This window comes from Bos indicus x Bos taurus, chromosome 2, assembly GCF_003369695.1.
Source record: "Bos indicus x Bos taurus breed Angus x Brahman F1 hybrid chromosome 2, Bos_hybrid_MaternalHap_v2.0, whole genome shotgun sequence".
Classification (NCBI taxonomy): Eukaryota; Metazoa; Chordata; class Mammalia; order Artiodactyla; family Bovidae; genus Bos; species Bos indicus x Bos taurus.
Window position 1 is genome coordinate 117,459,037 of NC_040077.1, and position 12,885 is coordinate 117,471,921.

General features: G+C 42.8%; 1 protein-coding gene across 2 annotated transcripts in view; it reads right to left on the minus strand.

The window, feature by feature from the left end:
* DNER (delta/notch like EGF repeat containing) overlaps positions 1-12,885 on the minus strand; it is a 392,187-nt gene that overhangs the window by 191,070 nt on the left and 188,232 nt on the right. For both annotated transcript variants that reach the window (XM_027515370.1, XM_027515361.1), the window contains exon 5: positions 6,462-6,607. In XM_027515370.1, the coding sequence (XP_027371171.1) occupies positions 6,462-6,607 (146 nt within the window). The remainder of the gene's footprint in view (positions 1-6,461; positions 6,608-12,885) is intronic.

Genomic DNA, 12,885 nt, shown 5'->3' on the forward strand with positions numbered 1-12,885 from the left:
AAAAGATGCTTGCTCCTTGGAAGAAAAGTTATTACAAACCTAGACAGTATATTAAAAAGCAGAGACATTACTTTGCTGACAAAGGTCTGTCTAGTCAAAGCTATGGTTTTTACAGTAGTTACGTATGGATGTGAGAGTTGGACTATAAAGAAAGCTGAGCGCTGAAGAATTGATGCTTTTGAACTGTGGTATTGGAGAAGACTCTTGAGAGTCCCTAGGACTGCAAGGAGATCCAACCAGTCAATCCGAAAGGAAATCAGTCCTGAATATTCTTTGGAAGGACAGATGCTGAAGCTGAAACTTCAATACTTTGGCCACCTGATGAAAAGAACGACTCATTGCAAAGACCCTGATGCTGGGAAAGATTGTAGGCAGGAGGAGAAGGGGACAACAGAGGATGAGATGCTTGAATGGCATCACCAACTAGATGGACATGAGTTTGAGTAAATTTCGGGAGTTGGTGATAGACAGGGAAGCCTGGCGTGCTGCTGTCCATGGGGTCACAATGAGTCAGAAACAACTGAGTGACTAAACTGAACTGACTCTTCTGAATGTTCCTGTGATGGTGCTTTTGGATGAAATTCTCATTTAAACCAGTGAATTTAGAGTAATGCAGATTGTCCTCCATAATGAGGGTGGGCCTCATCCAATCAGTTGAGGCCAGAATGGACCAAAATGCTAACCTTCCCCAGCAAAAGGAATTCTGCCTTCAGATTTCAGATGCAACATGAGCTCTTCCTTGTTTACCTGCAGATTGCCTCTGTAAGAATTGCAACTCTTTACTGAATCTTCAGCCCAGCATCCTCCATTAGATTTTTGATTCCCCAAGACTTCATAATGGTAGAGCCACAATGAACACCATGAATTAAAAGATGCTTGCTCCTTGGTAGAAAAGCTATGACAAACCTAGATAGCATATTAAAAAGAAGAGACACCACTTTACCAACAAAGGTCCATATAGTCAAGCCTATGGTTTTTCTAGTAGTCGTGTACAATTGTGAGAGTTGGACCATAAAGAAGGCTAAGCACCAAAGAACTGATTGTTTCAAACTGCAGTGCTGGAGAAGACTCTTGAGAGTCCCTTGGACAGCAAGGAAATCAAACAAGTCAATCCTCTAGGAAATCAACACTGAATATTCATTGGAAGGGTTGATACTGAAGCTGAAGCTCTGATATGTTGGCCATCTGATGTGAAAATCCAACTCATTGGAAAAGACCCTGATGTTGGGAAAGATTGAGGGCAGGAGGGGAAGGGGGTGACAGAGGATGAGATGCTTGGATGGAATCACCAACTCAATGGACATGAGTTTGAGCAAACTCAGGAGATAATGAAGGACAGGGAAGCCTGGTGTGCTGCAGTTCATGGGGTCTCAAAGAGTCAGACATGACTTAGTGACTGAACACAACAACAATGAACCTATTCCTTAAAACAAATGTCTTTAATTGATTGACGTATATATGTGTGTGTTTGTGTGTACATGTATATAATATTAATAAATATTAAAATTACATAAATTTTCTATCTATATACATCCACATATAACACAGACACACATAGAGACACATGTAGATATATCCCATTGGTTCTATTTCTCTGGAAAATCCTGATTAATACACATCTCTTACTCTTGAGAGACAGAGTCATGGAACCTAACTGATCAAAAGAAGGCTAAAGGTCCACATCAGAAAGAGCCATGACAGTTACCTTTAAGATAATTAAAGAATCATCAAACAGGCAGCAGCCAACCTTGCGGACAAAGTTCAAGGAGTGGTCAACAGCCAAAGATTCTTGCCTTTAAGATCAGAATTAACCCTTGTAACAAAAGCAGTCTTCAAAAATAGAGAGCTCCCAGTCTCCCACTTTGTCCCCCCTCCCCTTCCCCACAATGCCCACCTGTCCATTCTCAAAGTCTGTGTCTTTTTTCCTACCCGGAAAACAGGTTCATCTGTACCATCTTTCTAGATTCTACATATATACATTAATATACAATATTTGTTTCTCTATTTCTGAGTTAGTTCACTCTGTATGACAGACCCTAGGTCCATCCATGTCTCTACAAATGACCCATTGTATTCCTCTCTATGGCTGGGTAATATTCCAGTGTATATATGTATCATAACTCTTTTATCCACTCATCTGCCGATGGACACTTAGGTTGCTTTCATGTCCTGGCTAATGCAAATAGTGCTGCAGTGAATACTGGGATGCATGTGTCTCTTTGAATTATGGTTTTCTCAGGGTATATGCACTGCCATGTGTAAAGTGATAGTTAATGGAAACCTCCTGTATAGCACAGGGGCTCAGCTCCGTGCTCTGTGATGACCTACATGGGTCTACACAGATGGCATGGGGGTGTCGAGGGAGGTCCAAGAGGGAGGGGATATATGCATACATATCTGGGTTGAGAAGATCCCCTGGAGAAGGGAATGGCTACCCACTCCAACATTCATGCCTAAAGAATTCCAAGGACTGAGGAGCCTGGCAGGCTCCATGGGGTCACAAAGAGTTGGATACAATTGAGCAACTAACACCACATGGTTGATTCACTTCATTGTAGAGCAGAAACTACACAACACTGTGAAGCAACTATACTCTAGTTTTTAGGAATAGCTCCTAAAAAGCCTTCCCAGGTTGGTGGGATATCTAAGAACAGCGAACAAACACTTTGTCACAAACCACCCATCACTCGAAATTGTGAAATATTCTCCAGCTAAAGCACTTCCGACAAAAGAGAAATGAGTTCCATTATCAAATGAGAGTAGTGTGGAAGTAACAGAATTGCTTTTATTTTGATGGATGATCTAACAAAACAATAGAAAAATGATTAGAAACAATAAAATTAAACCACCAAATACAGTTCTTTTTGTTTTGTCCGATGGAATAGATTCTTGCATTAGGTGAAAGGTTGGACTATATAATTTCTAATTTTAAGAAACAATAAAAAGAAAGAATCTTGAGAACGAGTCTTTTATTACTAGCAAACTACTCCTAAATCTCTTCAACAGCCATGACGACAATCACAGAAACCCACAGGACTCAAATAGACATAGGAAAGATTCCCCACCTTTCCATTCTCACTCCTACCATGGCTCGTTCAGCTTTTGAGGAACAATAAGGCTGGTTTCCAGACATTTCTCTCCAAGATAACAATGTGGTAGGTCTATGAACAACATGGTAATTCCAGCCTGACCACTTGCTTACAGTCACCAGGGGGTAATTATCGTGTCTCAGATGAGATGACTGGTCACAGTTTCCTTAAATTCAATGAAGGTAAATGCAGGCTTTGACAGAATCAACAGCACTTTAGAAGCACCTGGTGTGGAACTGGGAGGTGCAGACGGAGGGTAGAGGTGTTATCTCTGGCCAGGGCACTCAGAGCTCTTCAAAGGAGCTGGAGCCATAAGAAGCTGTGCTGACGTTAGCCTGGATTCCAAGGCTTTTGAGTCATTTTTTCAAAGAAACAAAGAGCTCTGACATTTGCCAAGTAGCCTGCCAGGTGCTAAATACGTCTACCGCCTTTGGAATAAGTCCATTCTAAGCCACCAGGCAGAGCCTCTGAGCTAAGCTTTCATGCAGATGAAACCCAAAGGCAGGCCAAATGTCACCAACACGGATGTCTTAAGATTACCTGGCAAATGCTTTTCAGCTGAAAAGTGTCCCCAGAAGGGTCACATTATAAGAGAAAGCACTCTATGAGTCCCAGATTCCAAGCATAGCCCTTGGTTCTTCATTGAAGACATTTCCCTGCCATCCACATGGCTTTTGAGGGCTAACCAGGCTGCAGAATTGGTCACTGGGAATATTAAGAATGAATTTGGGGAGACTTCCCTGGTGGTCTAGTGGCTACAAATCTGCCTTGCAATGCTGGGGACACAGATTCCATCTCTGGTCCAGGAACTAAGATTCCACATGCCACATGCCAGAGAGCAACTAAGCCCACATACCACAACCAGAGAGTTCATGCAACTCAATAAACGTTCCTGAGGGCCTCAACTGAGACCCACCATGCCACATAAATAAAATAAATAAGACTTTTTTTTTTTCAGTTCCCATTTATTTTTGGCTCTTGGGGCAATTTTTTTTTTTTTCTTTAAGACTTTTTTTAAAAGTTTTCTTTTTTTGATGTCCTTTCTCAAGCTTTTGTCAAGCATAGTAGAAAAGCTTTTGTATACAATATAGATAAAATAAGTATAATATATATTTTAGAAAACTTATGCATTTTTGCCTAACTCAAAAATTTATGACATTTTGATTCCACTTATTTGACTTAGTATGAATAAAATGCTAGATTTCCCATTTAAAAATAGATATGCAATGAGCAACAAAGGTTTACTGTATAGCACAGGGAACGATAGTCAATATCTTGTGATAACCTATACGGGAAATAATCTCAACAATAATATATGCGTATGAAAGTGAAGTGAAAGTGAAAGTCGCTCAGTTGTGCCCAACTCTTTGTGACCCAATGATAGTCCATGGAATTCTCCAGGCAAGAATACTGGAGTGGGTAGCCTTTCCCTTCTCCAGGGGATCTTCCCAACCCAGGGATAGGACCCAGGTCTCCCGCATTGCATATGACTGAATCACCTTGCTTGCACACCTGAAACACTGTAAGTCAACTATACTTCAGTAAATATATATTAAAAAGAAGAGTGAATTTGGGGAAGACCCTTGCGCCTCCTCTTTGCAGCCTCACTGGGAAGATCTGATGATTTTCCACCTCGAGAGGCTGGCCTTCCTCAGCCTCTCACGTTCATCTCTTCTAGAACTTCCTTATCAAACAAGTACCCCACTGCTTCCATCACTTCTCACACTTCTGTACTAACTTGGATGGTCACAGAAGAACACTCAATAGCCTTTATTTATTTATTAATAGAATAAGTGGATAAATAAAGCTTCCCATCAGAGGTAAAGTCTCTGCCTGCAATGCAGGAAACCCGGGTTTGATCCCCTGGAGAAGGAAATGACAATGCACTCCAGTACTCTTGCCTGGAAAATGCCATGGGCTACTGTCCATGGGGCCGCAAAGAGTTGGACACGACTGAGTGATTTCACTTTCATTTTCAGGATAGAGAAGAAGCAAGTCCAAGCTGGCCAAGAAAGAAGAAAACGGGAAATCTCAGGCTTCCCCATGTGATGTCAGATGCTAAAGAGAAGGGGAGACAGGGCTCAAGTCTCTTGTTTTTTAAGGTTTTTTTTGATGTGAACCATTTTTTTAAAGTCTTTATTGAATTTTCTACAATACTGCTTCTGTTTGATGTTTCAGTTTTTTGGCCAAGAGGCATGTGGTATCTTAGCTCCCTCACCAGGAATTGAACCCATATCCCCTGCCTTGGAAGATGAAGTCCTAACCACTGGAGCACCAGGGAGCCCCAGGACTCACGTCTTCCAGAGCTGATGGCCCTGGTCCACAAAGGCCAGAGTGAATCAGCCTTCTCACCCTGCCTCCTCCCCAATCCTTCTCTTACTTTTCCCTCACTTCTGTAACTCTGTTGTCACCACTGGGGACATGCAAAGTCTCAGAAGGGAATTAGGTCACAACAGGGAAATAGATAACTGTCTTAGCATTTCTTTCTTCTGCTTCTCTTGATTCTGTGACCAGATATGATAATTACTTCTCACAAAATCTCTACTGGATACCAAAGTAAGGGGGTCCAGGACTGCACAATTTTCCAGTATTTACCTTGAAAATTATATGGAAATTTATATATCTGTAAGTTGCATACAAATAATTGAAACCAGAAATTTGGGGATATTTTCAGCAAATGCACTTGCTCTCTCCTCTTTCATTCTTTATACACACACACACACACACACACACAAACACACAACATATATGTGTGTGTGTATATATATATGGGCTTCCCTTGGACTGCAAGATCAATCCCGTCAATCCTAAAGAAAATCAGTCCTGAATATTCATTGGAAGGACCAGTGCTGAAGCTGAAACTCCAATACTTTGGCCACCTGATGGGAAGAATTGACTCATTGGAAAAGACCCTGATGCTGGGAAAGATTGAAGGCAGGAGCAGAAGGGGATGACAGAGGATGACATGGTTGGATGGCATCACCAACTCAACAGACATGAGTTTGAGCAAGCTCTGGGAGCTGGTGATGGACAGGGAATCCTGGCGTGCTGCAGTCCATGGGGCTGCAAAGAGTTGGACACAACTGAGCGACTGAACTGAATTGATGGGCTTCCCTGGTGGCTCAGACAGTAAAGCATCTACCTGCAACTCAGCAGACCAGGATTCAATCCTTGGGTTGGAAAGATCCCCTGGGGAAGGAAATGGCAAGCCACTCCAGTATTCTTGCCTGGAAAATTCCATGGACAGAGGAGCCTAGGGGGCTGCAGTCCGTGTGTGTATATATATGTGTGTGTGTGTGTGTGTGTGTGCTTATATGTAAATATACCCTAATGTAAACATGCATTTGCAAATCTCCCAGGTGTCCCCCTCACCTCTGACGGCTTTGTGGAGCACCTTCCTCTTCCTGAGCACTCCAGGTCGTTTGCACGGCTCTCCCCCGGCACACAGGTGCTGGTCTTCACCACCAGAGTCAAGCGCAAAGCCACGATAGATTTAGTAATAGAATCATTCACAAAACCTAAAAGAAAGCAGGATGATAGGAAATGTAAAGCTTGACCAACATTCTTTTGACAAGACTATGGATATAGATTACACAAGAATCAATTCTGGCAAAAAAATCAAAATGCAGTAAGTCAGGCCAAGGAATAAAACACGTGGCCAGTGGTCATTCGGACCTCGGGCCGTTAAGGTAGGACATTCTTCCCAAGAATCACAAGGAACGCCTGACTCGGAGGACCCCAGGCACTCCGACATCACCTGAGATCCTTTTCCTGCCCTCTAGGGGCCACTCTGTCTGAATTCCAGCCCTGCGTTTGAAGCTGTCTTTTCCCTGGGAGCCACTATCTTGCAACTTCCAGCTCTCCATTCTCTTGGCTACTTTGAGTAGTTGCAAGCAGTAAATCTCCCCTGCTATGGGCTTGTGTGAACAGCTCAGTGCCCTCACAGTGGCATGCAACACGAGACACATTTTACATTGAATTTATTACTAAATATCAACTTGATCACCAATCTGACTGCATGGTATCAATTTCAACCACTTCAGTATTCTTGCCTTGAGAACCCCATGAACAGTATGAAAAGGCAAAAAGATATGACACTGAAAGATGAACTGCCCAGGTTGGTAGGTGCCCAATATGCTACTGGAGAAGAGTGGAGAAATAACTCCAGAAAGAATGAAGAGACAGAGAGTAGATAGAAATAAATGTCAAATAAATAATAGCCTCCAAATGGAATAAGGAAATACTACTGTGAGGACTATGCATCAACAAGATAATTATTTTGCAAGGACTGATGCTGAAGCTGAAGCTTCAATACACTGGCCACCTGATGTGAAGAGCTGACTCATTGGAAGAGACACTGATGCTGGGAAAGACTGAGAACAGAAGGAGAAGGGGGAGACAGAAGATGAGATGGTTGGATGGCACCATGGACTCCATGGACATGAGTCTGAACAAATCCCAGGAGACAGTGAAGGACATGGATCCTGGCATGCTGCTGTTTATGGGGTTACAAAGAATCAGACAGGACTTAGAGACTGAACAACAACAACAACAAAGACAGTGTACCTTTTTCTAGTAAGAATATTCATTTGTTTAGGGATAATTTTTAATTTAAAAACGAACAACTTATAATTAACACCTTCATCACCCAGAAGGAAGATTCCTACATTACCCAGAAAAGATGCTTAAGACAGGGGAGTAGAAATTTTTCTAGACAGCCATGCCTCTCTAAATCCCCAATTTTCTCATGTAAGTAAAGATAGCAACCCCTGAAGAGAGTAACCATAGAATTTATCATCAAAACTGGGGCTCTTTTAACATCAAAAAAGGATGCTTTTTATGGTGACAGTTGGACATAGGCAGACAGTGAGGTTGTCTGACAGGCTCACCCCCCGCTTTTTGTACCCTGAAAAGCATCTAGGAACAATAAATCTGCAAAGGGCAAAGCACTATGGTAGTGCAAGGGATGTTTTCAACAGGCAGAAGATGGGTTCAAAACAGCAGCGGAAAATTTAACTCCATTCACAAGCATCAAGGTTATGTTGGGAAATTGACCCAAGTCACAGTAGAGACCCACCTCAACTTCAAGTTTGTAGTTAGGAGCCAGTGTCTCAGTAAAGATGGACATGGCAAGTCGGGAGGAGTGCTTTTTACACCCATAGAGAACTAGTTGCTCTCTTCCTAAGATTTCCTATTGAAAACTTTATGGTAAATTGGCTTTGGAACAGAAGGAAAAGGATGGTTTAGGCAAACGCACCTCCTCTATAGAGTTTCAACTTCTCAGCCGTGGCCCCGCGTCGTGCAGACACTGCACACCTCCTCCTCACAGTGCCTTCACATGCCCTGATCACCCCAACTCTGCAAACGTTCCCACAGCACCTCTCCCTGGAATACTCCTCCTCCTCCTGTCATCATAGCTCAGATCCCACCCTATCCCACCTTTACCACTACCACCACCTGGGCTTCCTATTACCCCACCCTGCCAATGCAGGAGAAGTAAGAGACTCAGGTTCGATCCCTGGGTCCGGAAGATCCCCTGGAGAAGGGCACAGAAACCCACTCCAGGATTCTCACCTGGAGAATTCCATGGACAGAGGAGCCTGGCAGGCTACAATCTATGGGGTCACAAAGAGTCGGACACAACTGAGAGACTAACACACACACCTTATTCATGAGCAATACCCCAGTCTTTTCCCAGCTGCACAATGTCAATCCGCACTGTTACATAGAGGTCTCTGATTATTTTATGTCGTGGATGATTACCTACCAAACTGCCCTTACTGAAACTTCCTTGAGGGCAAGGGACAAGCCTCATGGAGGTGGCAAATAGGAATTCAGGATATAGGTGCATACAGGACCAGCACAGCACAGACAAATCCCAAAGAGGATTTTCCAGAATGTGTTATCAATCTGAGTGCACTTGGAAGAACAGCCATCATTAGAATATACAAATTCCAGCTTACTGAAAAAAAAAATGCTCATCAACTTTGATAGACAAATAGAATCTGGAACAACATAGGGGAGCTACCAGAATTCTTATTCTAAAAGACATTTTACCCATAATATAATGGAGGTAAAAATCAGATAGTAATTAAAAATGTATTTGTCTATTTCGCTGCTTTGTTCTCTAGTTTCACATCAAATTACTTGAAAAATCTACAGCATCTGTCCCCTTCATAAGCATTTAGATCACAGAATGTTCTCTAATTATCCAGAAGATACATCTCTTCAATGGTTATTTTAAAAATTCTCTTCAACTATTTACTAAGCCAGTAGAAATTTAAATGAATAAGCAGTTTAAATGAATGCACAATATGGTTTTCTGAATAGTTTGGTTTCACTTTCTCAGCGAACATTTCTTACACTCACTTCTACAAACCAGGCATCGTACAGGATTTTAAGGTTACAGGGAGGGGTCACCCTTGGTTTGTGCTACTCCAAACTTTCAGTCAAGAGCAGTGGTCTTCACTAGTTTTTGTTTTGTTTTGTTTTTGGAGTATAACTGTTTTACAATGTTCTGTTAGGTTTCTGTTGCACAACGAAGTGGATCAGCTATATGTATATATGTGCTCCCCTCCTCTTGAGCCTCCCTCTCACCTCCCCCCCATCCCACCCATCTAGGTCACCACAGAGCAGCGAGCTGAGCTCCCTGCGCTTACAGCAGGCTTCCTCTATTCCACTATTTCACACATGGTAACGTATATATGTCAATCCTAATCTCCCAATTCATCTCTCCTTGCCCTTCCTCCCCTATGGCCACGTATCCATTCTCTATGTTGTGTCTCTATTTCTGCCTGAAAATAGGCTCATCTGTTCCATTTTTCTACATTCTGCATATATGACTTAATAAACAATATTTGTTTTTCTCCGACTTACTTCACTCTGTAAGACAGACTTAATAGTCCATCCACTTCTCTACAAATACCCAATTTCATTCCTCCATTGTATATATGGACTACAACTTCTTTATCCATTCATCCATCAGTGGGCATTTAGGCTGCTTCCATGTCCTGGCTACTGTGAATAGTGCTTCAGGGAACACTGGGGTACGTGTGTCTTTTTAAATTATGCTCCTTAACTAGTTTGAAACCAGACACTTCACAATTTTGCAGGGGATTTTTCCAAGTACCTATTTCCAGGCTCCAACACAAACGACTCAGTAGCAATAGTCTGGGTAGGCCCCTGTAGGCATGTGTTTTAAAAAGACTTCCTAAGTAATCTGGACATGTGCTTCCACTTAAGAACCACTGGGCCAATAGAAAAACTAATCTCAGTCACATAAGTAGTGTTCTTGTGAAGGTAACAATCACCTTGAATTAGAGACACGCATGTGAGCCTCTTGAAAGCACACTTTACACATCTATTTTTGAAAGTCTACACAACTCTGATATTTAGGCCATATTCCCTCACTCATCATAGTCTCTAAACTTCCTGGAGACAACTTTGATACAAGTTTCTCTATTAGCTTTACTTGCTTAATAAGCCTGAGTATTTTGATCTTCAAATCCCTTAGTAAACTATTAAAGAAATCAATCTTTGCAGCAGAGTGTCACACATTCCTCCATCATTTCTGATCATGTCACCTAATCATGCGAAAGTGAGTCCGCAGCATTACAAGCATGTTATTTTCAGCAGTCACTCTTCACACGAGGAAAACGGTGCCCAGCGGCTCCTTCGAGGTCTGTTATTTTGGTAAGTTGCTTGCACCTCCCTTTGGCCACGTCTAAGGGGGAAATGCTTGGAGTTCCTCCTACTGAAAAGTGTGCACGCGTGCACGCCCTGCATGCCGAGTCTCTTCAGTCACCTCCGACTCTTTGCGACCCCGTGGACTGTAGCCCACCAGGTTCCTCTGTCCATGGAATTTTCCAGGCAAGAATGCTGGAGTGGGTTGTCACTTACTTCTCCAGGGGATCTTCCCCACCCAGGGATTGAACCCACACCTCCTGCATCTTCTGCACTGCAGGCAGATTCTTTACTGCTGAGCCACTGGGGAAGCCCACTGAAAAGTAATCCCATCCAGTTTGTTTCCTCAAAGTGCAGCTGGGTTAAAGCAAAGTAGCCCTCAGGAGAGCCCACATGCCAGGAGCAGGAAGTGTGCTCTATGGTCTATTCAAAAACTGGAGAACTCGTGCCACATGGGAGGCTATGAAATTGCTCAGGCAAAAGCCTGGCTCACATTAAAAGCAGGAATCTGAAATAAAACAGAATTCACTTTTTGAGAAAAGAAGTTCTTCAGGGCTTTATGGGTGATCACTGGAGAGCTGCTGAAAAGACAATGTGACCTCTTTGACTCAGCCCTCAAACAATGGCACTTCTAACACGCTTGTGAGAAATGTCAAGCAAATGGTCATGAATTTTCTCTCTTCCTTAATCGTATGTAATCAATATATGTAACATAATTCCTGAGACAGGCCTGGATAGAAAGGCTTGTCCTTATATTCAGAATTCCAAGATCTGTAGAACAACTGATCAGCTAAAGACAAAAACTGGCCAAGTCAGAATAAGGGTGACTGCCCGATTCTGTCTGCAGAGCTGCTTGAGAATGAGCTTGTGTCAACACCTGTGCCTTCTATGGTCTTTTCAAAAACTGGAGAACTGATGACACATGGGATGCTATGAAGTTGCTCAGGCAAAAGTCTGGCTTAAATTAAAAGCAAGAAAGAAGACTAGAAAGAGTATAAATATAAAAGGGAAAGGGAAATAAAAAAGAAAAGAGGAGGGAAAAGAAGAGATGGAGGGGCGGAAGAAGGAAGACGGAAAAAGTAAAGCAAAGCAGGAGATAGAAACTTCATTAGACACAGGAAAAGGAGACACTCAAGACAAGGAAAGCAGAAATGGAGAAAAGGAAATGAAGGCTTCCTGGCAAAAGTTTCAGGGGTTCTCCCACCTTTTGTCAAGGAAGGATATCTCATCATCTTCTCACGTTTGCGGCCTTAGATTCCTTCATTCCGACCACAAGGCATGTAAAATTAGAGTTCTCTGAAAATGCTCATGGGTAAACATTTGTTTGAATCATAACTGTGTTCAATCCAAGTCTATGATTCTTATTATGAGGCTAAAGTGCTAAGTCTCTCTAAGAGGAGAAATTGTGCATCCCGTGTGCGTAACCCAACTGTGAGGGGGGGGCAGGGTGAAGGGCAGAACAGGACAGATCAGATCAGTCACTCAGTCGTGTCTAGCTCTTTGCGACCCCATGAATCACAGCACACCAGGCCTCCCTGTCCATCACCAACTCCCGGAGTTCACTGAGACTCACGTCCATCGAGTCAGTGATGCCATCCAGCCATCTCATCCTCTGTCGTCCCCTTCTCCTCTTGCCCCCAATCCCTCCCAGCATCAGAGTCTTTTCCAATGAGTCAACTCTTTGCATGAGGTGGCCAAAGTACTGGAGTTTCAGCTTTAGCATCATTCCTTCCAAAGAAATCCCAGGGCTGATCTCCTTCAGAATGGACTGGTTGGATCTCCTTGCAGTCCAAGGGACTCTCAAGAGTCTTCTCCAACACCACAGTTCAAAAGCATCATTCTTCAGTGCTCAGCCTTCTTCACAGTCCAACTCTCACATCCATACATGACCACAGGAAAAACCATAGCCTTGACTAGACAGACCTTTGTTGCCAAAGTAATGTCTCTGCTTTTCAATATGCTATCTAGATTGGTCATAACTTTTCTTCCAAGGAGTAAGCGTCTTTTAATTTCATGGTTGCAGTCACCATCTTCAGTGACTTTGGAGCCCCAAAAAATAAAGTCTGACACTGTTTCCACTGTTTCCCCGTCTATTTCCCATGAAGTGATGGGA